This window comes from Scomber japonicus, chromosome 23 (genome assembly GCF_027409825.1).
Source record: "Scomber japonicus isolate fScoJap1 chromosome 23, fScoJap1.pri, whole genome shotgun sequence".
Lineage (NCBI taxonomy): Eukaryota > Metazoa > Chordata > Actinopteri > Scombriformes > Scombridae > Scomber > Scomber japonicus.
The window spans coordinates 14,848,536-14,876,509 of record NC_070600.1 but is presented as its reverse complement, the minus strand read 5'-3'; the positions used below and the strand labels follow the sequence as shown (position 1 = coordinate 14,876,509).

The following is a 27,974-nucleotide window of genomic DNA, read 5'->3' as shown; positions in this document are numbered from 1 at the left end:
TCTTGGCTGCATTTATTGGAATTACTGCAAAATATCTGTCTTTTTGATTCAAAATGAGCTTCGATGGCACAGCATGACTATAACTAGGGGGCAGTTTGACAGATGATAGAGAGGATATCTTTTTTGTTAACACAAAATGTCAAGTGCTGCTTGTTAAATATAGATTAGAGGGAAATATTAAAGCTCTCTTCAACTCTTTTCATCACCGCATCTGAATTTTTAAAGTTTTTTGAAGACACTCTTATCTTAGAAAGTGGTTGCTTTATAACATCACTTGTCAAAAGGAGTTTAACATTTAACTCTGGTGTGTTGTACTGGTCATTGGCTTCACCTGTTTGTACCAGCTTTCCTTTAAAACTATGCGCAGATTGGTTTGTTATTCTGTATTTTATGCAGGTAATTGATAAAGTAGATGAAACTCTTCAGTCATAATCATTTTATTACCATCATGTGATTAAGATCCTTAATGTTTAGTGCTGAGTTGCCTGTGTATCTTTGTTGAGACTCGGACATCTTCATTTAATTGAGAGCTTCATTAAGTTCACCCTGTAAATGGCCCTCTCTGGTCACTGCTGTGTGGTCTCTGTCAAACGCAGAGGATCCTCCCATTCAGGAAGTGAACCGCAGTCTAACCCAATCAGAGTAAGGTGCTGACGGCAGGCCATCAGGCTCTTCAACAGTCCTCCTAATGACATTAGAGCCTCTTGATCTGCACTGATGATAACACACTCCACTAATCTCAGCCTGCATCAGCACCCGCCACACAAAGGCCTGACCTGAGCCAGGAGTGTGTGTGTGCGTGTAGAGTTTGTCAGTATGTGTGTTTGAGTGACCTTACTTTGGAACCAAGGACTGTTTGAGTGCTGTACTACCTGAAGGGCTCGGTCATTCCCCACTTTTATTGCAGTGTAGTGATATTGTAACCAAAGAAGAAATGTAGAGATTATTATTTCTGTATTGAAAACATTCTGAGGAGGCCTAACCCTGAGTGTGTGTTTTAGAAAAATGTGTGTGTTTGAACCCCATCCTACTAAGGAGGATTAGTAAGTCTCTGAAGATGTGAAGAAGTGGCAAAAAATGAAAGAGATTGAGCGAGGAGAGGGGATGGGCAGATGTCAGCTATTTCTCTGAAATCCAGAGGGGTTGTCCAGTTGGATCTTTGCCTAGACCCCTTCTTTGAAATGCTCTGACTCACTCTAGGAGAGTGAAACGGAGAGACAGCAAGCTAGCAAGACAGCAAGAAAATATGTGTGACACAGAAATTGTGTTTACGCTTGACACACTTTTACTGGACCAGTGATTCACCATGTCTGGCTTTGCTTCTTTCACACAGTATCTGTATGAAAATATCAGGATTTCAGGATATACATATACTTTTTCTCAATTTCTGTCCCTTTTTTGCTTCTGATTCCATCTCTTGCTTCCCATTTGCAAATTTTGTGGCCAAACCAAAATCAGTGCTGTAGTGATGGGTTGATGTAGTGATGGTGCTGTATCCCCCCCTTGCATCACCTAGGTGCCCCAACAGTCACATTTCAACTGTGGTTTGATTGAGTCCAGCTAATTTGCTAAGCAAACAAAGGTTTGGTTAACTATACCTTAACCATACTGCAGTTGCTAAGCCTGGCTGTAATGTGGGGCAGAGTCCACTACCATTATTCTTTTTGGTTAGTGATTTGCCCTTGCTTGGAAAGACTTTGTTTGCATGTGCATGTGAACCAGTGTATGTTAATATAAACCAAACTCTGTAGTTATATCAAAGAAAACAGAGTCTAGTTGCCATGATATGCAGTCCACTCGTACAGCTGGGAATTGTCTCTTCTCAAGATAGCCGAGTCAGTTCACCACTGCTGCTCTGGAACTGCTACAAACTACAATATCTTCCTGCTATAAATGAAAATGTTTGTCTTTAATAGACTGAACAAAGGCAGATTATTTCCTTTGCACTCAATACTATCTAAATAATGAAAGGTAATGTATTATTTGTATTATGTGTTGATGCTTATCAACATGAGGTTGATAGCTACATCTGTAGTACATAATGTCATAGTCTCTCAGTCAGTTTTCTGTCATTCATATGATATGTACCCAGTTGACAGTACTACTAAGGCTTTCTTTGTAATATCAACAGCTCTGTGGTGGATTAGACCTCCTAACCCCGATCTAGACAGGGTATCTGGTGACAGTAATCCATGCTGCTAATCCACGTCTTGATGTAAACACCAACGACACCCCGCCTTCTTTCTCTATCCTCTCTGTCCTTCATTTTTCTTTTCCACTGCTGCCTCCTTGAGAGAAATGAGTGTGCCATCTGTTTTGTGTATCAGCAGGGGTTAGCTTAGCCTGACAGGCAAGTTATACCTGATCACTTTATCATTACTTTGGTTATTGCTTGTTCACAGGATTGATTGTATGTGTGTGGCAGAGTCATTTCTATTTATTCATCTTAATTTCCTTTTTCTGTGTAATAATCACAGAATTGAGCCAGACTGTGCGTGTGAAGATTTCATTGCCCAGAAAAAGGGTGAATCTACTGAAAGTAATAGTTCTGATTAGTGTCTGTTAGCTGTCTGCTGTTACTTTACAAATATCCAAGTTGAAATATATTATTTTTATATATAGATATATATTAGTATATTATAAGGGACTGAAACTGAGAGAACTGACTGTCCTGTTGGCACATACAATTATAACATTTATGTTTCTGCATTTAAATGAAGATTTAGGGTCATTTTACACATTGTGTGTATTTGCTCTCAAGTAATATATAATTTGATTTGTGCTGGTGTGTGTATGTGTGTACTGTTCAGGTTGTCAGAATGGTAATAATGAGTTGCAAGCCTGTGCTCTGTCCCTTGCTAATTCTCTTATTCCTGCAGGCAGGATCATAGCAGGGTGTATGTGTAGTTGTTTGGGTTCTCTCCTTAGTTACAGCTTCTCCTGAGCCGTGCGTGGATAGCAGAGCCTCTTTTTCACCCCAGTGGCCACTAGCAAACTGAAAAAGCCTCAGTTTACTTTGCTCTAGTTTAATTTGTTTTTTGCCAGTGTTGTAGGGGGGGCATAAGGTGTCCTTGTTTATGCCAAGGTATTATGCCAGTTTGTGTGTGTTGCAGGGGACATTCCTGCTTTGTATGCTCACAGTGTTTTTGTGTATTTTGTTCCTTAGTGTCAAGGAGTGTGGGTCTAGCTGTTATGTGGACTGCATTTGTGTGTGTGTGTGTGTGTGTGTGTGTTTGTGAGTGTGTGCATTTGTGATTGTGATTATGCTAGGCGAGTGCAGGGACACTGTGTTTTCTCCCAGTCCCAGTGTGTGGCTGCGATGCAGAGTGACGCTTACTCCTCTGATCAGTGCCAGAGCCCAGCAGGGGAGGGGAGGCAGGCGGGTGGGTGGTTGGAGGTTTGAGGGGGGGGGGGGGACTTCACCACTCCAGTCAGTATACTGATCTGGGACACACATCTCTGTCTGCTTGTTTTCTCTTTCTTCATCTGCCTCAGTGTCACTGTCTCTCTCTGTCTTTTCTGGTATTCTCATGCTTCCTCACACACTTGCGTTTGCTCTTTTTGCTAACTCCCAGTCCCATGTGGAATCTCATACTAACACTCTTACTTGTCTACTTCTACTACTACTATTATTTACTAAACAACAGTATGACCCTACCATTCCACATTACTCAAGGCTACTCACCTTGTCCCTGACCAGTGACCACCACATAGTGTGCAAAGGAAGTGTGCATTACACCTCAATCATCCAAAACAATAATTAAAAAAACAGTTGGGTGACAAGCAGTGGGTCACGAGAGATGTAACCAAGCTACCATGCAGAACTAAATAGTGGCAGTCTAGCTGTCTCATAAGAGCAGGTGCATCGCCTAAAGCATTACTCATGAGAGAAAGTACCACAAAAGCAATCCACCACACTGACCCTTCACAGCTGATATCTCATCAACTACAAACACGCAATCCCATAATACTCAGAAATGAATGGACCCGACAGAATTTTAGAGAAGTGCTTGAAAACACATTTCCAGTGTGTGCGTGTGTCCTTTGTCCCCCAAAGCCACAAGAAGACCACAAACCAAAATACCCTTGAAACAGAAAAAAACACGATAAAAATACGTAGAAATATAACATATATATATTTAATATATAAAATATGTCCAATGCATAGACAAAGTATTTACGAGCAGAATAAAACCAGATTGTAACAGGAAGTCTTCACATGGATGTCGTATATGACAACAACAAAGCCTGAAATTAGCATTTGTCTTCCACAAGACTGCAGTTAGTATAGTTGAGGGTTAAAAGTTCAAGCAACTGCCATCTATTTATTTACAACCATTAGAAGGGAACCAAGTAAATCATATAACTGGATGCATGTGTAGACTTTATGACTGGAGAGAATGGAGCTCTCCATTTGGCTCCAGCTGCAACATTATCTACGCACATCTTTTTATGACTATGCCTATTCATCTATCCTTCCCTCCATATTCTCATTCTAAGCAAATGGACACAACACTCAGTGACATTGTTGTGGCTGGAGGAAGACATGCTCTTAAGATCTCCATTATGTCTCAGAACCATCACTGACCTTTCATCCTTTTTTGCTTGGCATGATTTGGGCATTTAGAATTTCACTTTTCTCCACATTCTGTTGTGTCTCTTATCAGTCTTGATCATTTTGCTTCCGTGCTGAAGTCAAGTCTGTTTACTTGTCATGTAGCTTTCTTAATCTTTGTCTCTGTTTGCGTGCATTTGTGATTGTCATTCATTCACCGCCATTCACCCCATGACAGATTACACTAGATAAGTGTGCAAAAATCTGCTTTTTTATGAATATAAAGGATTATGTGTAATTATCCTCCTCCTTACTCACTCATAATCTCCAAATCCCATTTGACTCATAGTGTTTTTTTATGAATGTGATAGTTATTTTTGAACATTAACACTGTGAGAAGTTAAGCTGTTTACCAAAGACTTTGACACTTTCTTCATTTCCAAGTCATCTCTTCAACATTAATACCTCCCCTTCTTCACACTATGAACAGTAGGAGGTTATTATTATTTTTTTGAGGCTTGCTTTTCTGTTGTGTCGCCTCCAATTGTTATATCTGGCTTTGGCTCTCCATTACACAATCATCATCAAAGCAAAACGGCTCCTGACATATCCATAATAGCGCTGCCTAATACTGTTGTCCCCAAAATGAGCTTTTCTGCTGCAAAATACATTGTCTGAAACTGGGTAATTTGGAGCAGTTGACCTTTGAACTTAACTGGTTGTTTGTGTGTTGTCTGAAGTTTTAAGCAATATTTCTGATAGCCAGAATAAATGTGTGTGTGTGAGAGAGAGAGAGAGAGAGAGAGAGAGAGAATTTTGAGTCTCTTGAGAGAGAACAGAAGAGGTGTCATCTGGTTTTGGGTGGGGGAACACATTTTATATTTTATCCATCTGCCATGATGATGCTTCTTCACCTGATGAATCTTCTCTTCTCTTCTCTTCTCTTCTCTTCTCTTCTCTTCTCTTCTCTTCTCTTCTCTTCTCTTCTCTTCTCTTCTCTTCTCTTCTCTTCTCTTCTCTTCTCTCCTCTTATTTTCTCTTCTCTTCTCTGAAAACAGGACAATGCCCTTAATTGGTGAATTCACACATTTATAAATATAAATGCAATTTATGTCTTCCTTTTAGGCAGTAGCTTTACAGTTGTCATGTGTTTCCTCCTGGCTGGCTACTGACCGTCTTTAAGGGCGCAGAAAATAATCGGAATAATAATCAGAAACGAAAAAACATGCCAATTATTTTCTAAAAACTGAGCTCATACTCAGTTTTGAGACTCGCAGATGAATATAATGCACATAATGCACACAGTGTTGTTTATGCTCACAGTTCCAGTGATTTTGGAAGTGTGTGCCACAGAAAGAGTGTAGCGCTAATCATGTATTCATTAGAACCCTTTGATGTCTAAGAATGCATGATTGTGCGTGTGTGTTTGATATTTGAGTAAATCTGGCAGCTAGCCCAGAGCAGCCAGAGATACACTGAGGTCACTGAACTCAGAGTCCCCTCTACCTTTTGAATAATGTCTGCCACATTCATTGGCCGGGTGTGGAGATGGGACAAAATGTTTTAACTCAGAAGTTAATCTATTTATCATCGATCAATCATCTTTTAGTCAGCGTATTTAGTTATTTATAAGTTATTTTCTTGTCATGCAGTAATATGCAGTTGTTACAACCTTTTAATGTGTGTGTGTGTGTGTGTGTGTATATAGAAGCAGGCGAGGGAAATGGCACACAACTGGATAGAGATAAACTATGTGTCTGCTGTATAAATCCTCAGCACCAAAGCAAGCTTTAATTAATGGCGCTTGATGATCAGCAGGCAAAGGCAAACAGCAACTAAGCGAGGTTGCCTCCCGATCAGAGAGGATAATTGCATTTCACAGACAGATTCATGACACAGCAGACACACTCCCATTGCAGGGTACCACTGATGAGGATGTAATTTTTGTCTTTGCAAAAACTCCCATTCATTTCTGAAAGGAGACTGCTCAGAGCATTTCTTTTCTAGTTTTTCTGTTTTGTTTTGGATGTCATCTGTGTTTGAGTGCAGTAATGTTCATACTTGTGAGAATAGGAGGATGTGAAGGTGGTATAACAGCCTCTCTCTCTGTCTCTCATTATGTCACACACTCTCTTTTCCCCTCTCCCTTTGTCTTCCCTCTTTCCTCCCTGTCGTCTTTTCTATTAATGATAACTGCTGAATAAAGTTATCTGGGAATTTAAGAGGACCACTTTGTTATGGCTGTCCCCACCCGCTAGGTAAATGAGAGGTGGGAGCACCAGTGGTGTTCCCAGTGTGAGATTAATCTGCAGCTTCCCTTTTTATTTTTAGAGGAACATTACGGGCTCACTTCTCTGTCATTGCTTCTCAAGCAGCAGTAGCAGCAGCAGCAGCAGCTTCCACTCGCTACTTAAACCAATCTCTCTGTATTTCTCTCTAACGCTCACTCTCACTATAGGGGGTGGACAAAATAAAGCAAACACCTTTTAGTACAATTTCCTAGCAATAGCTAATGATTTGGTGACTGTGATTGTGTTGTTTTTCTGTTCAGACTTTTGAATGTGTTGATTCAACTTAATACTTACTCTTGAGACTGTGTTTTTTAGGGTTTGGTTACTTCCTCGAACATGTCATTGCAGGGATATTTCATGATATTGTAACAGTTTAATTTTGTCCAAAACCAGTATTTATCTATGTCTGTCTATCCCTTCACCCTCCACGTTTATCATCATAGCTATGGTAATGATTGCTCTTTGACTCACACCCACTCGTGCACAAACACACACCTGAACACCCATCACCTCTTCTATCTCTGTATCAGTTTTTATCCCTCATCATCCTCTACAGTCCTCTTATCGTGTGTTGAGAGGCTGTCTGCTCTGTTCTTTCTCTCTCTCTGCCTGTCAGGAGATGCAGGGGAGATTAGTAAGATTGCAGCGAGGTTGTATTTGGCACCACCACAACTGATGATTGCTTGACTATGAATCTGTTAGATCTGTGGCTGAATAAGGTCAGGTAGCACCACCATTCATGGGTCCAAGTGTTCATAATGATCATACTAAAAAACCCACTGAAGAAATATCATTTTTTGAGAGTGATAAGAAATTCGTTTTTTGGCTTCTTTTGTTGTTATTTTTTTTCAATGTCAGTCTAGCTAAAAAACAACCGTGACACCGCTCAATAAAACTGTCTCCTTTATTGATGCACATTTGCATTAAGTGTGACAGACAAGCTCTCATATTGCTTTACAATGAATGACACCTGATAGTTTTCCCTGTATCTCTCACACAACAACATGCAGATTGTTGTTTTATAAATTGAATTTGAAGAGAAACGATTTTGATATTGTGCGTACTATTTTTACATATTGCTAGATCCAACTGTTAACAGTCTGTGCGCTTGTTTAGGATCAAGTTAATACTTTGATCACAGCTCCAAAGCTTTTCTTTTTTTTTACTGTTCTGTTGATACAAAGTGTATTTTCAGTTGGTATTTTGTAAAGGACAAATTGGTAAGCATTAGAAAGATAAAAAATATCTCCGCTAATTTTGACATCACACTTTCCCTTTCCATATCATGTATGTTGTTTACACCAGAATAATATAGTAGAGCTCTAATTCAAGATTAGATTTGGATTAATGTTACAGAACTTTTATTCTTGTGTCTGATATAAAAACCCTAAATAAATAATAATAACTAGTAACTGCATACAACCCAGGTGAACACCACTTCTCATAAAACCCATCTTGCCACTGGAGAGGCCTAATGAGCAGGCGACTCACACAGGGGACCAACATGTTTACAGGAAATGCTGTCACTTCCTCTTATAATCTGTGCTGTTGTGTGTCTGTGTGCTGAGGGCTTTGACAGTATAAAGATACAAATGTACACATAGTATAGTTCTATCCACTACATGCAGAATTATCCTTAAAATGCTGTGGTTGTACCTGTGCTGTGTGTGGCTGCATACTGCATGTAATGCTGAGGTTCTGCAAATGACCTACGGACTATAGGGAAGCTTATTTCTGCAACCACTTGCATTTCCTCCCTAATTGTTCCTCTTCTTCCCATAAACCCGTGTGTGTGTGTGTGTGTGTGTGTGCGTGTGTGCGTGCAGGTATGTTAAAGAGAGAAAGGAGGTCCTTTTCTCTCTGCTAGCAGTGTCAGCAGGTGAGCTGCCCTATTGGGAGAAAAGAGAGAAATCGGCAAAGCATGCAAATTGCTACTCCAAGGGGAGAATCAATTAGGTGCATAGCGGCTGGAGCAAAAAGGCAAGGAGGGGCAGGGGTCCATACAGAGAGATGGTGCAGAGCCATGCTAATCGTCTCCTCTGAGACAATGCATTACTCCTCTTCTGTCCTCTTCCTCAATCCATGTACTGATCCTGCTGGCTAAAGCTCTGTCAACACACTGCCTTTTAAACCTCTATACTGTACTTCGGAGTCTTCGCTTTTTTGTCTAGCTCATTATATCTCTAATTATAGATTGTTCAGGTGTCCCAAGTGTAAAGTCTCTTCACCTGTTTTCCTCATTGCTCTTTGGAAAGGTGCTCTGCTCTAATCTGTGCCTGATAAAATGAGAAAATAGACCACTTAATTGAGTCTTGTTACTAGATTGTATATCTATCCATACCATGTGACAGTGATGTTAAATATACACTGAATTGTTGGTAATTTTGTGTCCATGGTACTGGTTTTCACTGGGTTTTGTTTTCTTCCTTTTCAGGTACATAATGTCCTCCATCTCAAGAGAGGCTTGATCCTGATTGGCCAACAGTACTGGACTGTGTCTCCTTCCCGCTCCTCACCACTCCTAGACTCTGCACAGCCATGACGTCCATCACCAGGACATGGACCTGCTTTTTTGTATGCTGCTTCCTGTCCACTTTGGCACTTCCGGTGACATCACAAACAGTGGTGCAAGCCCCACAGGCTCACAGTTCTGGCTCCCAAGTGATCACAGCATCCCTTCAGGAGGAGGAGTATGCATCATTTCATGCTGAGAACCCTGAATGGACATTTAACCATCTGGCGGTGGACAATCGCAATGGCAATGTTTATTTAGGAGCCGTCAATCGTATCTACAAACTATCCCCGGGTTTGGAGGTCCAGGTGTCCCATGAGACTGGTCCAGATGAAGACAACCGCAAGTGCTACCCACCACGGATCGTCCAGCCCTGCAGTGAGCCACTGACACTCACCAACAATGTCAACAAGATGCTTCTGATGGACTATCGGGAGAATCGGCTACTGGCATGTGGCAGCCTCTACCAGGGTATCTGTAAACTGCTTCGCCTAGATGACCTCTTCAAACTTGGAGAGCCCTTTCACAAGAAAGAGCACTACCTCTCAGGTGTCAATGAGAGTGGCTCTGTGTTTGGTGTCATTGTTTCACATGAAAAACTCTCTCAGGACATGCTGTTTGTAGCCACAGCTGTGGATGGCAAGCCAGAGTACTTCCCTACCATCTCCAGTCGCAAATTGGCCAGAAACTCAGAGGAGGATGGCATGTTTGCCTATGTCTTCCATGATGAGTTTGTGGCCTCACTGCTTAAGATCCCCTCAGACACCTACACTGTCATCCCAGACTTTGACATATATTACATTTATGGCTTTGCCAGTGGAAACTTTGTCTACTTCCTGACTTTGCAGCCTGAAATGGGGGGTGGGCCAACCACCAGATCCTCCTCTACAGGTCGAGAACAGGTCTACACCTCCAAGATAGTCCGCCTCTGTAAGTCAGACAGAGCCTTCAACTCCTATGTAGAGGTGCCCATTGGATGCATTAGTGGCAATGTTGAATACCGTTTACTCGAAGCTGCCTACCTTTCCAAAGCTGGTGCTATCCTTGCACGTTCACTAGATGTGGCGCCGGATGACGACGTCCTGTTCGCTGTATTCTCGAAAGGCCAGAAGAGACGTCCACGCCAGGCATCCCAGGACTCTGCACTATGCGTCTTTTCTCTGCGGAAGATCAACGACAAAATCAAGGAGAGGCTGCAGTCCTGCTACAAGGGAGAGGGCACACTGGACCTGGCTTGGCTCACAGTCAAAGATGTTCGCTGCAGCAGTGCGGTGAGTAAAACTAGAACACCTTCACTCACATGTACCCAACCACTATTTAATGAAGGCAATCGGAAAGTATGTACTGGTAATTCGTTTTTAATACACACATACTATGTGCACAAAAATACACACATACTGTCTCCTACTGTACTCTCAATCTACCAGCAGCATGTGTTGAATAGTTTTGTTTCAAATTGAATTTATTAAATCAACTAATTTGAGAAAGGGTATTTGATAGGACAAAATTAAGAGAAACTAATTACTGATGATTTCTCATTTTTAAATAATTTCTAATTGAGGGACACTACATGTGAGTATCTCTGAAGACGAATGAGTGGTGAAGGCTCGTTTTACTATAATGAGCTTGGGTGCACTACGGGAGGTCTTCATGAACACTGTGTTCTTGGGTGGGTTCATGCTCCATCCCATTACGATGAGATGTTAAGCATCCACTGCCTCTTTTAATCCGCTCACCCTTTAAACAATGCAGCTGAATGCTCAGCCAAATTACCATAATTCCATTCTCCATAACAGCATTACAAATTCAGTGATTCAGTTCATTTGATTTCTCACTTTGTGCACATAAAAAAACAAGGTTAAATTGGGTGTTACATGTTTAGACCACTTTGAAAATCAGCCAACGCTGTCTCATGCAATTTTTTTTTCCTGATCTCATATTATGTCGTTAATAAAAGCTGCCAACCTCAAGAAATACAAAATTACCTTGATCAGATTGCATTTGTTAGTTGTCCTGTGTGTTCCTTTACAAAGCAAGTATGGCCAAATGGACCTTGTGGGCACTCTTTTTGAGTTCCATGAGGAGATAATTGGTTAAAATGTTCAAACTTCATCAGTGTGTTATTGAACTTGATGGTTGGAAGGTTTTGCATTTTTACAACTAACTGTTGTAATTAGTAATGTAAAATTGGCTATTTTGCTATCTTTAGTAAACCATTACATTAATTTGGCAGATGTTCCTTCTGAAGTGAATTATAATATGTGCTTTTAACCATCATAGCATATGCAAAGAGGACTGAATTAAAGCTCCACTGAACAAAAATACAGACATTTTACCTAGTAATATATTCATTGTAAGGACCATTTCTCAGTCAGGCCAACCATTCTTATCTGTAAGAGCTGCACATGACAAGTTATACAGCTACAAATGCTCGAAAACTGGATTGCTTGGTCATATTTCAGAAACATGCATTTGATCCTTTCACTGCCCATGCAGTCCATATTAGTCTGACCTTAGCCATGCAGTATCTCAAGGCATTATGAAGTTGACTATCTCTTGTGTTTGGTTCTGGAATCACAGTGTTTATCTATTAATCCGTCTATGGCACAGCACACGTGCAGGGGCGCCTTTGTCTGCTGCTTGAGGGCCTGATAAATCATGCCTTGGGTGGAACTGTCAGCAGGGAGAGGAAGTGTGAGAGAGCACACAGGGGTTAGCGCTGAGGAATGATGCCATTTCAGCATGCGCCATAGTATCGCCACTGCCACCGCATAAATTAGACTCTGCTGAACAAGTGACGGGGAACTCTGCAGGAGATAGATGAGTTCTGACACACACACACGTGCCACCATACTTGTAAGTATAGCGCCTGCTGAGATGGAGATGGTGGCTTTTAAAGGCAGGGAGAAGTTTTGACTGATTAGAACATGAGCGATAAATAAATAGTTTTACAAAAGGTTTAGTAAAAATGCTGATCAGAATACCGTACTGCTTTGGGGACCTATTACTGTGGGGAATAAGCTCTGCAACAACAAGCACAATCAGCACTCTGACAGTTTCCTGACCTTGAAATCTGCTTTGACCATATCTGTCGCCATGCATGATGCACAGGTGGGAGCAGATGCACAAACAGGGTGAGGCTCATTCAAATAAGGCAGCGAAAAATGAGTTTAATATTTTGTGAAAAATTGGTCTTAGAATTGATGTCTCAGAACTGTTTCTGGCACATTGTCTCTCCACTGTCTGGTGACTTCAAGTGATAACAACAAAACTAAAGACTTGGTGCAAATCCATGTCAGTACTGTAATAGTGCTTCAAATGAAAATTAACTATGTTAATTAAACGCCGTCTAACCAACAGATGTGTTTAAATCAGCAGAATAAAAAAAGTTCAATGTGATTTAAGCAGTGTCACATTGATCTTTAAAGTAAAGAGTGATTCTTCTTGTATCTGTTAAGCACAGCTGCTTTATACTGTATGAAAAGCTTCTCCTTCAGTTCATTAAATCCTTGCAGCCATTTGAAGGCAGCAGGACAGACATTTTGATCAATCTACAGCCTTCAATTTGAGCTGTACCTCACTAGAGTTTAGTGCCACTACCCATCCACTGTGTTTACCTTGATTAAACCTGCGCATGCACAATTTAAAACAGGGCCCTTAGAGTCGATTTGATGCTTCAGTCGTAAATATGGAGTCATATTTAAATACATGAACACAACACATATAAATCAGAAGTTGAAGGCCTATTGCAGGAGCATTACTAAATTAATAGATGTAAATATAGACCATATTTCCTGTGAGTCTTTTCACAGTGAGAATGTGTTTTATGTTAAGATAAAGAGTTGTGGGGAAACATAACTCTCATATCATGTGTATCAGTGATGAATGGTTGTCTTTCTAATATCCCATGGTTGATTTTTATAGGTAGTTGATTTTTAATCTGATTAATTCCTTTGCTGATTTAAATCTTGCATGACTGGGAGTGCTGTGTCTCTGATATCATTAGAAATGTAGTTTACACTCATCATTCCCATCTTATCCACTCTGTGTTTTCCTTGGGTGTAAAGCACCAACACATAGACACACACAGTATATTCATACACACACTCATATAATCACTCATCCCAAACAAGGTTACTTTTGGGGTTTCTGCACACATGCAACATATTAATTGAAGATTCATACATCCGTATAAATAACATATCAAAGTCTTGCACACTCTTATACAGCTATTACACATTTATTATACAGTTTTTCTCTTTTTTTGCATCTAAGATAAGATTCAGACTTCTTCACATACAGTACGGTATTTTTCCCTCAATTGTTTGCCCTTTTGCTCTAACTGAAGCACTTTCTCACCATGCAGCATTGAAAGACCGTGTCGGCTGTAAATTGTGGTGGTCAGTGTCAACTCGGAGTTGAAAACACAGCAACCTTTTGATGTGTCTGAACATAAAATCTGGTTAAGATGATCTGTTCCTTTTTAATGAAACAGTTTTTTGTTAGAAATCTCTATAGTTCACAGAGCATTCCAAAAGCCAGTGTGATCAAACATCCTCCTTAAACTGTGGAGTAAAAACTGACATGGACAAAATATCAGGCCATTAAAATTTTTTAAATGGTGGGCTGCATGTCAGTCTGTTGGCTGTTAGGGCTAGAAGGAACTTAGATGAGAAGGAGCCTTGTATTAAGGGTATGCCCCTTCATCTATGCACTCTTTCTCGCTCAATTTCGTCCTGTCTCTTACACTATGTTCCCTGTTTCTCACTTTCTCTTACAGTTTTTTTTCTTCTGTCTTTCAAACTCTGTTGTATTTCGAACAAGATGTGTTTTTCCTCCAATTAGGGAGAGGATGAACAGCCTCCAGGCTCATTAAAGTAGCCGGGCTGAACACACAGGCTGGTTTTTGATATGGATGAAACACATTTAGACTCAGTGTGCATAGACCTTAACCACATGGTGTATACTTTCTCTGCTATAACAAATGCCACATTACCTTCTCACTACTATAGGAGCCATGTGTTGGTATAGCACCTTTGCATAACATTGTATGCAATCATAAATATTCAAAACATAAAACATTAACATATATGATTGCATGCTTTTTTCACTGCTCGTAAATCTAAATATTAATGTGTGGTTCAGTTGTACAGTGTATTTTGTATGCAGTGACTTTAGATACTGTACAAGACCTGTGTAAATGGACTTCTACTAAACACTGCTGCCACTTTCAAATTTGGTATCTTAAATGATAAAGCAAATCTTCATTGTTTTCATTTCCTTAGATCTTCATGGGGATTCCTTACCAACATTTAATTTGAATATTTTTTTCCACATATAAGTAACACCTTAATTGTCTGTGTGCATCGCTGAACATCAATGTCCATCATTACCATGATTGAAAATAAATGCACATTTCACAACATGCCACATATATAAAACCCAGTTGAAATGAGTATGAAGTGTGGAATTGGGACATAGCTCTTGTCTTGACTAATCTCTATCTCGACTAATCTCCAGGTGTTCAGTCTCACCTCTAAGAGTTATTGAGGATTTCAATGATTGGATAATGTTTTATACAAAGTAATCCTCTATTAGATTAACAGTTAAGTCATTCATCCTCTGTGATGATTCATTTCCTAGCTATCAGTGGGGTTTATCTGAGAATGGGGAAATAATGTATTTTGAGTTGGCAATGTTTTGGATTGAGGAATAGTAGAATTATAGTAGTAGTCATCACAGTAGGTATATGGAAGGACACAACATATTTACAGGAGGCAGGCCAGTGTAGGACAGTATAAACACTTACCCCCATCCGACCTTTTGTTGCTTTACACCGTCTTTAAGAGGCTTTCAGCCAGAGTGGAAGAGATGGAGAGAGGGAAGAGTTGAGAAGGAAAAGAAATGTACAGTGAGTGGTATGATGGGTAAGGGAGGGAAGAAGGAGATTGAGGGGAGGATGCTCCCTTTCTCCCCCAAATGGCCACGCTTGGCTGAGCCACATAATGCGTGCTCAACAGTATAAGTCTGCAAAGGGCCCGCATCCATAGATCATTGTGAAGTGGCATGTGACCTATAAAAAAAAAAGGAAGAAAAAAAAAATGCCGCCTGCTCCCTGCATGTTCACTGTGTCAGCAGAAAAAAAACAGAACAACAAAACAGCAGGATCGCAATAAATTCACCAGCTCTTCTCTTCTCTCTCATCCTTGATCCATAGCTCACTGCCTGCCGCTATTTCCTCCTTTTGCCTGTCCTTCTCTTCATGTTCTTATGAAAATAGTTGCCACCATCCCCTCTTCCCATTCTATCTCATACTGCCACTTATTGTGTCTGCCCCCCCCCCCCCCCCGACTACCAAACCTGGACAAAATTACAAGGTCGCGTGTAAGTCCCTGACAGGCCACGGACATCCCCTCATCCCTTCTGCTAATGATCATTAATTACATGTCATTAACTAACATGCCACGGGCTATTCTTCCACATTTGTCATGTGCTATCGACTTCACATTCTGAATTCACTCCAATTAATTAGATTATTCTACCCGGCCGCTGCTGTTTCTTTGAGTCTTTTTCTTGATCTCTCTTGCGGTCCCCCCCCCCACACACACATACATGCTCATCCCTTCCTTGTTTCAGCTTCTCTTGAAAGGAAATCTTCCAATATGACATTCTACCCTCCCCACCTTCCCACGTTTATTTTGCATGTTATTGACTCTCTCTTCTATTTTGTTCTGTGTTTGACCAACCTTTGAACGACGCTGTCTCTTGTGCCGGCCATCTCCATCCCTCCTCCTCCTGATTGTGGAGCTTAATCAGTGGCTGGCTGCTGCTGCTGATGAGTCAGTCTAGGCCACATCCTCAGGAAGGGAAAGGCTAGTGGATTCATTAAGAACATCCAAACTGTCCCCCCTCTCCCTCCCCACTTCACCCCACTCCATCCGCATATCCGCTATGCTGCTTGCTGGCTGGCTCACTAATTAAATCTCCATACATGATACCACTTGGTAAAGGTCAGAATCCATCACAATATCATTATTCTGTGATTAAACAAGTGTCTCCTGTTTCCTTCGCCATACTCTACTGGCTCCTCTGCCTGAAAACATGGAAACACTGAATTGGGAGCCATAATTTCTTTCCCCTGCTATTTCTGTCTTTTGTCTAGTTAATATAGTGGGTACACCTAGATATGTCAAGTGCATTTCCAATTAATCATGTATGAAGTGTGTCATAGTTTAGTTAGTTTTTCTTGAAAAACAATTCAGTGTTTCAAGAACACTCAAATATTTTACTTTTGTTAAAGTAGCAGTAGCACAATGTTATACAAGGTACAAGTAAAAATGTATTCAAAATTTTATTGTATTAAAAGTGCATATATATTATCAGTGAAATATACTAATGGTATCAAAAGTAAAAGTATTGCAGAAAATGGCCCATTTGGTGTCATTTCAATGTTGTAGCTGCTGGAACTCATTTTAACCACCTACTGTATTGTTGCGTAGTTTAAGCTGCAATTCAATGTAATGAGACGTTTATATGTTTTGTGTGTAAAATCTTAAAATCTATAAACTAACTAATAACTCACTGTCAAATAAATGTGGTTGAGTAAATAGTACTACTTCTACTCGTATTCTGCTATAAAATAATAACTGTAAAATAGAAGTACTCCAAAGTATAGTACTTGAGAAAACACACGTAGCTGTATTCCATCCCATGTGTATAACATATTACTGAAAACTAATATTTTCACCACATTTCCACCAACATAAATAAAACACTTCAATATAATGAAATCCTGTAGACCTCCACCAGTCAACAAAAACAAAGTATCATATTTCTTGTATTAGATTGCAATGGATGTAGCTACTGTAGTTGCACGTAAACAGTCAACTATATTTAGTCTGTAATACATTCAGACTCCCCCACCCCCCCCCAATTAATGTCTTATCACTTTGATATAGGCAATTTTGGGTGAAGATGGAAAGTAAATGGAGGTAATCATTCCAGAAAGAAATAGATTTTCTTCTTGTTCCTGTATGCACTGTATTGGAAATCGGGGGGGGGGGGGAATATGTTATCTAAAACTCCTTTCTCTTTGTGGTATTGAATTATTTTTTCATTTCCAAGTTTTTCCAATCTTTGCATCTCTTAAACTTGCGTCTTGGCTTTGCCTATCTTCTACCTCCTTTCTCTTTCTGGCTCTACTTTAGTGATGTGTCATTCCAGAAAAGTCAGGCTGTTTTGATTGTTTTCCCTAACCAATATTTATCATCTGTTGTAGATGCTCAGCTAAGGGTTGGCAGGTGCGAGCGTCGGCAAATACGATCTTACAAAATATCACAGGCTTATCAAAGTCTGCTTCTTCATATTGAAACCTGCCAACAGAACATGCAAATAAATCAACCACGTTTCAGGCACACCCTGAAGTGTGTATATAGCTTCATATGCACTCTAATACATGCAAATTTGCTCCATTTCCCAGCTTTGTTTAATATGAATATGCACACATTATAACTCATGATCATTCCACATTTTGCATTCTATAACTGCACCGATCTGCTAAGATTGATGGCACATCTTCCCTGAGATGACATCACTGTCAGCCATTGAACCAGCTCTGTGTGTGCCCATGCATGTGTGTATATATGTATGTATATATATTTATATATATATATATATATATGTATATGTATGTGTGTGTATATATATATATTCGTTCACGGCTTTCTTCATTCCCCAGGGCGCCATACAGAGGGGAAGTTAAATCTACTCGGTGACAGCTCTTGTACTCCACGGCGACACTTGTGCATTCAAACTGAATTTTGAGCACAATTCAGTCAGTGCTGCAAAAAAAATGCTCTCTTGGAATGTCCTGTAGATACTTTAACAAAGCAGCAAATAGCACTGAACCCCAGCAATGAGAAATAGATTCACAATGGCTACTGCTCTTACCAAGACAGTGAACTGCACCTTTGGTTTTTTTCAGTTTAACCGGTTTTCTTTCACAAAAGTAACATTCTTGTTTATCATGGAATAAACATTGTATTCTTTTTTTTTTTTGCTTGTCTTTGATTCCTAGATGCATTTTAATGTCCACATATTGAGTTCTCCTACCAACCACTCATCTCAATGCCACACTGACCTACCGGGCATTCATTTCTCTTGAATTAATTTGAATAATATTATATAATATTAATTAATACTATTACTATTCTAAATTTCAGAGCCCTCAGATGGCTTGATTGTTGTAAGGTTGGAGAGTTAAAGGAGGACACAACAGTTAGACACTTGTGATGTGAAAAGGAAATAAAAGGTGAAACATACAGGAGAATTCAAACAGAGGTCAGCATAGTATTTTTAGTGAAGTGGGAGAGTGAATTGTGCATTGCACATCTCACCAAGTGTGTGTGTGTATCTAATCCATGGTGTGTGTGATGGTGTGTTCTGTCATGCGTTGCTATGTGTGATGGAGGGCACTGTGGATCAGTAGTCAGACAGACTACGTCTTGGCACGGCAGTCGTCCAGCTGATACACACACACACACACACACACACACACACACACACACACAAACACTGTCACTGTCATAGTGAAGTCATGAACAGTTTACATAACTGTTGGCACAACAGTAGTGCCAACATATGAGGTTACTAGAAAACTTGAGTGTATTGAGGAGATCATAACAGCAAAGTTTCTTTTCTACAGTTTTTCCAAAAGTTTGACCCAGCCAAGCAAACATTGAACTCTTTATACACCAGATGATCTCTGGTTTGACAGACATCTAATCTATTGGAGCATAGACATGCAGTTGATATCACAATCCTGAACTGTGTTGTTGGCTGACAGTCGATTGATTGAGAGTGATTAAAAGAGAGAATTCTTTCAAATTGTTTAATTTTCTCCTGCCATGTTAGTACTATAGGAGCTAATAATTTGTGTGTTTGTGTGTGTGTATATATGTATGTATATATATATATATATATATAACTTAATATATATAACTAAATATACTACACATAGGAATCAACAAATCAGTGTGGAGCAGATTTCCCTTTAAAGGATTAGTGCTGACATATGCATTTTGAACTAAACATGCTCTTGCATATCTTGATGTATAACTAAAGTAATGAAAGCTGTTTTAGCGGGTGCTTTACTTCAAAGTGAGTCACTGTTGCTGCAGGAGTCATATAGCTAATGTTTTATTATAGTGAAATTGAATGTTGACATTATATCTCACAATGAACACTACAAACCCACTTAGTCATGACATAATTCTCTAGTGCCGCCAATCATCCTGGCAGGTCAGTCATTTAGCACAGTAGGGCTGGAGGAAAATACTGGATACCTAAGCGACTAATTATACAAAGAGCAGGCATCAGGATACTTTTTCATTTTACTCCTCCAGTTTCCTTTTGAAGGGGAAGTTTTCCTCATGTAAGCATGAACAATGCTGCAGTAAAACAGGCTAATCACATACATCAAATGCTGCTTGAAGGCTTTTGATTAAACAAAACAAAGTGCAGAGTCAGTGTATTAAGAAGAGATGAAGAACGGCATTGAAACTGCCACATGCTTAATAATAACTACAATAAAAATAGCTGGAAGTGCAAGAAAATTGACTCTTTGGGGCCTCTAACGGTTGAGCAGCAACATGAAGCGAAATGTCCGTGGTTTAATGTGTGTCATTAACTTTGTGAACTCGCAGCCAATGGAACGGGCCCTCACAACAGTGCAAGCCCAGATTAGGCCATACATCAGAGAGCGTTGGAGAGCGGATCTCTTTCAGTCCCCGCTAATCGCATTGAGCAACTCTCTCTCTTTCGCGTGCGCCCACTGCCCCCTCTCTTTCTCTCCACTCTGTATCTGCTGATCCCTCTGCACAGTCCAGAAGAGAGCTCTCTTTGTGCTGGTGCTGGCAGGCAGACAGAAGCAAAGAGATGGATACGGCTGAGAGTGACCTGATTCTGCCTCAGTGCCTGGCCTATGTCCAAATACAGAGACTCTGCTCTCCTGTCCCTCCGTCTTTAGGGAGGAACCCTCCGTCTTTTTCTTTTGTTGTTACGCTGCAGGACACTGGCTGAAATACTTGCCAGACCTGCGCTGGAACCGAGTTTGAGTTTGCAGTTTCAACTCCTTTGAGTGGTTTAAGTCATTATTTTATTTATCAAGCAGTTCTTCTGACTTTTGCTCACATATTCACAAGTTTACAACTTAATAGTATCAGTACAGCTAACAGTTTGTCTAGTTCAAGTATTTGCAGTGCCCAGGAAGCATTATGCCTCATTCTCTGTTTTTATTGATGGTCTTATTTTTTTCCCTTTTTATGTGCTCATAAAAAATGAACAAGGAAAGAAATGACATAATCCTACAAAATATGTGTGGCCAGTGATTTGTTTTTACCTACATTAAAATCTTGACTCAGAATTGACTTTGATTTGTATGCACATTTAGCAGTCTATCATCATCATTATTAAACTGCCATATTGGGTAGCGGTTCTTGCTGTTGTGCTGTGTAAAACAAAACTACCAATGCAGTGATGAGGACTACTTCCTTCTGCATATTTTGGAAATTGTGCAGCACTTCATAATTTGTGCATATACAAAAGTCAAGATCATACTATAAGGTCTAAATGAATCCAGTGTTTTCCTGTTTTTGAACAACTTGAAAATGATTGGCTATTGGAAGTTATGATAGAAGTAGTTGAGAACAAAAGCACTGGAGAGAAATGGCAACCATACGGTATGTGTTAGAAAATGCGGTAATGAGATAGGTTGAAAGAAAGAAAAGGGGGCATAAAAAGTGACACAGGTAGTCACATCAGTGTCTTATTGGCAGGCAATGTCAAGGGCTACATTGATATTATTCCGTATTCTGACTCGAGGCGTCTGTGGCATCACAGCTACAAATGTCATGTTTTGGTGGTGGCATAATGAAAATGTGTCTGCTTCCTGAAAGGGCTGACAGACAGAAAATATATTTCATTAGATTGCAGAATGCGGGACAGAGATGGCGGGTGTGATTGGCAACCAGCAGAAATAATACAGCGTGTGTCAGTGACGGTTGATGAAAACACACAATTTCACACATATAAAAATATCCTTCCTTCATCACCCCTTACTTATGCAGACACGTTGACAGAAACACACACAGATCATCTGAAGTGATTATTTAATTATGACAATGCCCTTGAGATAGTCTCTGTCAACCTTTGAACCCTTGGACAATAAGGCTTTATAAGTGGCACCAACATAGAGAAGGTGCTTCTTACTCTCACAACAAGAAACAATATTAACAAAGGCATAAGAAAGCAGCTTTACTGACAGCAGAAAGCATGCAGTAAGTGGATACTAGTGAAGATTAGTGTTGTCATTACACCTTAAAGGAAGAGGAATTTTCTTGATTTTTAATTATTTTCTCCGAGGATATAGGGCATGTTACCAGAAAGAGTAACACTTCAAACCAGAGTGATATTTCACAGTTAGCTTACAGGGTGACCCTGGTTCTCATCAGTGCACCATTAGTGCAGCAGCTAGCAGCCACACGACTTGTAGGACAGAGAGAGTGTATTCTTGACAGCATCTCACTCTGAAAAGGTCAGTGGGGAAAAGGCAAGGAGAGAGATGAGAATTGGAGGAAAAATAGTCCACTTAAATATGTTTCTGTTGTCTGCCAATATTCATCTTTGTTTACTCTCCTTGGCACCTCAGTCCTGCTTTGTTATCTATCATCTCCTTCCTCCGTTTGTCTTTGTTCTTGCTTCTTGTCCTCATCTCAACCCTCTAAACATATGACATGATCTTGACCCAAATTCAGGTCATCTCTATCGATCATTCATAGCACTTCATATAACCCCATGTCATAGCCTAAAGCTCATTGTGGCCTAGACAAGTCATGTTCCATTTGTCTAATGAAAGCAGAGCCCATATTTCCTCTGTGGCTCAGTCTGAGGCTTCTGATGATGATGGCCTTTAGTAAAAGGTTGTGAAGAGACACTTGGTGCTTGCAGGATTGATCGAGAGCCCAGGGGGTGCACTTCTAGGAAGAAAAACAGAATAAAAGACATAAACTAAAAGACCCCCCCCCCCCCCCCAGAGTATCCCACATCTGACAGCTCACAACACTAGGCAACTGTAGATTTGAAATTTGATAGATTTTAAGACAAATAAAAGACTAGATTTTGTCAGTGCATGTTTAGTACCTCCCTCTGAAACTAAAAGTTTCATTTTGCTATGTCTCAAACAAATCAAGTTTTGCTTTACCCAACACCCTCCATTTAGTATTAAACAATAATATTAATTTCAACCAACCTTGTATTTGGTTTGTCATTAAATATTATCAACCTGTTTGTGTCATGTCATTATATTAGGCCAGCTCTGATCATAATGTATTACAAGGACTTTATTTGAACATCAAATTCAGGCTTTTTATCAGGTCGTTACAGTAATGTATGGATATCATAACTCATACCCACTATCTCATCTAACTACTGACAGCTTTTGTCATTTTTGAAAGAATGTGAAGGCAGTGTCAACTTGCCAAGACTTTTCTCCCAACAGCAAACTGCCACATCGCTAAGCTATTAATCAAGCAATGCCTGCTTCAGTCCTAAGCCAAGTGTTTCAAATCCATCCATACACATAGAATAATGACCAATCCCCAGCACCATTATTCTCTTATCAAAACCCATAACTCATCCTGCCCACCATGACTGCTGTGAATATCCCCCATTGGCAGGACAAAACACATGCGTGCAAACACAAAATGTAGAGACATACAAAAAATGAAACACACCCATCTATATACTCACAAAATCACAGCAGCATGTCCACACAGAAAGCAAAACAGATTACCCTTCATCAGTGGCTAGATCTCTCCCCATTTTATATATAGTGATGCATTGTAGTGATTGCTGTAGAGCTGTGAAACATTGCAGTACTTTTTTTCTGCACTGAGTTCACTTTGAATCATTTCACATTGAATATCTTGCCGCACTGGCATTTCTGCAGTAGCTGTTGCGTTGGGTGGACGGTGGGGAATTGTGCCTGACAGAGCAGCCTCTGGCGCTATTACAGTGCTAGAGCCTGACTGCAGTCTTCTTCGATCTTCATCTCTCTCTTACTTGTTTTTACGTTTGCTTTTTTTACATGCGGACCAGCAGATGCTCACATGCATACAGATGCTCAGACATTCCCTCCATCACATACAAACGTTTCTCATTTCTTGACCTACCCCCTATCCATATCTGTCCCTTACAGAAATATACTTACACTCAGAGACAGCTATTGATTCTTGGTCTTATTAATTTAGATCTGGGAAAAACATGCTTAATATTTCTACCACACTTTTTGCGTAATGTACGCCAAAGCTTCCTCTCTGAGGACCTCTGTGGCCTACAGCTCTATTCAAAAATGGACACTAATGCTCATAAAGTGTTGGCCAGAGCTGTTCCCTTTACCTTACAGTAAATCTTGAGTTGATAAAAATGTGTGGCCTTAGTATTTGTCTGTCTTTTATCTGTGTTTTACTAATCCCTCTTCTTCTCCACAGCAGCTCTTGACCATTGACGACGACTTTTGTGGCCTCGACATGAATGCGCCATTGGGTGTGTCTGAGATGGTGCGTGGCAAGCCTCTTTTCTCCGACGCCGTTGACAAAATGACCTCCGTCATTGCCTACGTCTACAAAAACCACTCACTGGTCTTCGTGGGCACAAAGAGTGGACGAGTGAAGAAGGTAAGGAGAAATGCAGGGCGGGCATCAAGGATGAAGGGCAGGAGTGGCTTCAACTGACAGACGCAGAGATTTGGTTTCTCTCTGTTAGAATGTGTAGTAAGGACTGGGAATTGGGGACTGCTAAATTGGAGGAAGGAGAGTTGTAGTAAGGCAGATTGACTTTCAGGCAAACTAGCTGAGTCAGCTGTATTTGCAGGAGGAAGATGTGTGTGTGTGCGCGCGTGTGAGCATGAAAGAGAGGGAGAGAGAAAGGACGTGTGTGTACTTTACTGTGTAGAGATTTTGTGCATGTGTTTTGAGGAAGGGGGATCAGGAGAGCCCCTGAGGGGGGTTTATTCCTAGAGCCAAGCCTATCTGGTATCTCTCAACATCCTCCTCATCCTCTGCACCATATATCACACATACACTCGTACATACCTAGTATCAGGAGTATCCGCTGTATTTTTCCTTCTCTTTGGACTTGTATAAAATCCAGAGCCCTGGGGGCAGATTGTAGCACACATCAGCATGTTGCAGAACTTGCTAGACAGCACAGATCAGCATGTTGCAGAATCGATTAGACAAAGTTTCTTATCTGTTTCTTGAGGCAAATTAAGGTATCAGAATAGGATGAAATACAGCATTTATTAGGTCATTTGTGCAGCTGCATTAGCACATGAGACAATTTGAGTCACATCTGTTTGTTTTTTTATAATTTTGCATTTTTGCAAATTTTCTCCACCAGTTTAATAATGTAGTAGGAGGATAATTATCACTTTGTTAGTCTCTGCTGTCTTTGAAGTTTCTAAAAACCTGTGGAGTTCTTTTTGCAGCTATTATTATAGCAATAGTATTTGAACATCTTTGACCAGAACTGTCTCTTCTTTGAAAAACATGTCACACTCTGTGTGACAGTCAAGCCCTTGGCCAAACAAGATTTGTCCCCTCAGAGTTAAACAGCAGCGGATAAGCTGGGTTTTGGCATGTTTTGGCTTCCACCTTAGACACCCCTTATGCCTCCTGTACCCTCACCCGTGTGGCAACCTTTTTCTGGGCTAATGGGATGATGCACTGCTGCTAGGTGTGATAGAATGGTGGTATTTTCTGTGCTTTTACCCCCTCGCTCTTACCCACAGACACAGACACACACCGTAGGGCCATGACTGAGACTAATTTGGGGGAGGCTAGAGCAGTGAGCCTCACAGGCCTGAGGAAAACAGCTTTACACAGTGAGGAGGAAAGAGTGGAAGATGGATTGACGAGGGGAAGCAGAGGAAGGTTGAGCTGGAGGAGAGAGATTTGACAGAGATGGAATATTTAATCAAAATAAATTAAATGTAAAACAGATGGAGAGAATTTTAAGGAGTTTAATTTAGACAGATGATGGGTAGAATGAAAAACAGAATGAGGAAGTTAAACAAAAATATTACTGTGGCCAGAACAAGCAGCTAATATCGACAGGTCTGTACCAATACACAGGCAAACAGGAGTTCTGTTCTGTTTGTTGTTGTTTTTGTTGTGCACAGGAACAAAGTGGTTTAGGCAGCAGTTTTCGATGTAAGACAATAATCATTGCATAGTCAGATGTTTCAAACAGAGGAAATGTAATGATATTTAGGACCTACTGCTCATCTGTGATGATGAGTGAGAGTTAGGAAGGGAACATTTCATGGATGTGCGCATTACAAGCTGTTCTCAGGGTTTCATGAATATTGTTTTTGCTTCATGTTAGAAAAAAATTTGGTTGCTGGTTATCTTCATGCTTTTCTCCTTCTTTTCCCTGGCCACTCACCAGACACCCCTTTCATTTTTGATTTTTGGCATTGTTCTCATGCAAACTCGACATGAATGGAGATCAGATTGTGCACATATGGTGTTGTATATTCAGGCAAAGAAACCCCACATACACACACCGACTTTGACAAAGGGTGATCAATATCCTGTCATCACAGGGGTACACACATGCACACACAGCCCCATTACAGCCCCATCCTCCCCTCCCATGTACATACTACTCCTCCCCCATTGTTAACTGTATACCATTAGATGACATCACGGGCAATAAAAGGCAACAACAAGACAATAAAAGGTCTGAGCTTCAGTCCACCTCCTTCATCAGTGACTTTATAACCCCTCAGCTAATGGATGTTGATTTATATACACTCCTCCACCTTACTTGTTCCATCCCTCAACCTCCTCCCCCTCCGTTCTCTCAGATCTTCACTCACACTCTCTCTCTTTCTCTCTTCCTTTTTTTGAGTGTTATTTATGGTCCTGTGACTAACACGTCACCCTGAATAAATATAAGCATTACGGTAAAAGAAAGTGGATGGACTTTAATGCACTGGTGTTTGGGTGAGCTAAATGTTAGTGTTTACAGGTTCACATTTATGACATCATGAATTTGAGCTGGGCAGGAAGCTTGGTGAATTAAATTAAATTTGCTTGTGAAATTGTTTTATGTAATGGGGGCCAGTACAACATTTTGCTAGTATAACCTGAAGCTTGTGGACATGAATACAGACTCAGATGATGTTGTACTTCAGTACTGGTGAGGGCTGTCATTACCATTATTCACTCTCTTGCCTCTAAACCTATCCTTGTACACACTTGACCTCAAACCTTACCTTGACTTCAACCTCAACAACAAGAAAAGCTCAGTTGGAAATATCTAACAGTATTTACAGTTAACGCGACAGAGAAAGCCTTGGATGAGACTCCATTAATGTGGAGCATCTTCATTAAGTGAAATAATATGTGAGATGGGTCAGGTTCCCCTTGAGTTCCAACTCTGGCGTTGTTGGAGTGACTCTTGTGGAAATATCTGGAGATCATAGCGGTGACGGGGGATGTAGTGGATTGTGTAGTCAGCCTGAAAGATGAGCAGGATGATGACTATGTGGGTGTGGGAAAGCAGAAGTGACAGAAAATCTGGAAAGTAAGGTTGTCACAGGAAGAGGCAGCAGCGAGACATCAATAGGATAAAGACAAAACATAAGGGAGAGAGAGACCAAGCTCTTACCGCTTTTAACTTTGCCGCAACCTAATTTATAACCTTAACTCAAACACATATGTTGAACGCCAACCCCTGCCTCAGATGTTGCTGAGTGTCTGTGTCGTGTAATGTTTGTAATGACACAGTTTAAGCTGAATTTCATAACAGCCTCCTGTCAGTGCTATCAAATCAGTATGATGCTCTACATGCCCACAGGTGCAGCCATTCCTGCTGGAGCTCTGTCTCTCACAGGACTTGAAACCTTCACATCACACAGGGCTTACATGATCTGTAAACCTCAATGCCTCTTTTTCACTCTTTTTATTTCCATTACACTCTAGCTCTTTTGAATTGCTGGGATGTATCTTCTCTTCTCTGCCCTTCACCACACTTCCCACTTCTTTCTCCTCTTATTTCTTTTCTCTCCCTCCCTTTCTCCACCTCTGTTTGCCCTCTCCTTATAATTTCCCTCTTCCTTTCCCTTCATCTCTCTCCCTGCCTTCGTCTGTCTGTCCATGGCTGAGTGGAGTTGCTGTGAGAGCTCTTTGATGGCTACCTCCTGCCATTGGAAGTGAATGGACCATATGGCTTCTGTCAGCCTGTCTGTTGGCCAGTTTGTGTGTGCGTTGGTCTGTGGCTTAAGAAGGAGATGGAGATGTGATGGAGATAAAAGGCTGTGGCTGGGTAAGGTTTAAACCCATTTACTACAGGTCAGTGCACTGCAGCAGGTCAAGGGGAAAGCCTTAACCCCCTGCAGGCTTTGGTTTAGTTTATGGTCATCTGGTCATGCTACACATTAACATGAAGTACACATCTGCACGGACACATACACATGATACTCACGTACTGCACACGATTGCATGTAAGGAGATGCGCACACATGCATGCATCAATGAACATTTACACCCAC

At 40.6% G+C, this 27,974-nt stretch overlaps 1 protein-coding gene across 3 annotated transcripts in view; it reads left to right on the top strand.

Moving 5' to 3' along the window:
- Positions 1–8,463: 8,463 nt before the first annotated feature.
- plxna4 (plexin A4) overlaps positions 8,464–27,974 on the top strand; it is a 200,823-nt gene continuing 181,312 nt past the window's right edge. The window contains exons 1-3 of one of the 3 annotated variants that reach the window (XM_053313947.1): positions 8,464–8,511; positions 9,529–10,629; positions 23,908–24,090. In XM_053313947.1, coding sequence (XP_053169922.1) covers positions 8,488–8,511; positions 9,529–10,629; positions 23,908–24,090 — 1,308 coding nt within the window. In that variant the 5' untranslated portion in view covers positions 8,464–8,487. Of the gene's footprint in view, positions 8,512–9,384; positions 10,630–23,907; positions 24,091–27,974 lie in introns of those variants that run through there. The other 2 variants (XM_053313945.1, XM_053313946.1) reach the window with 2 other exon arrangements.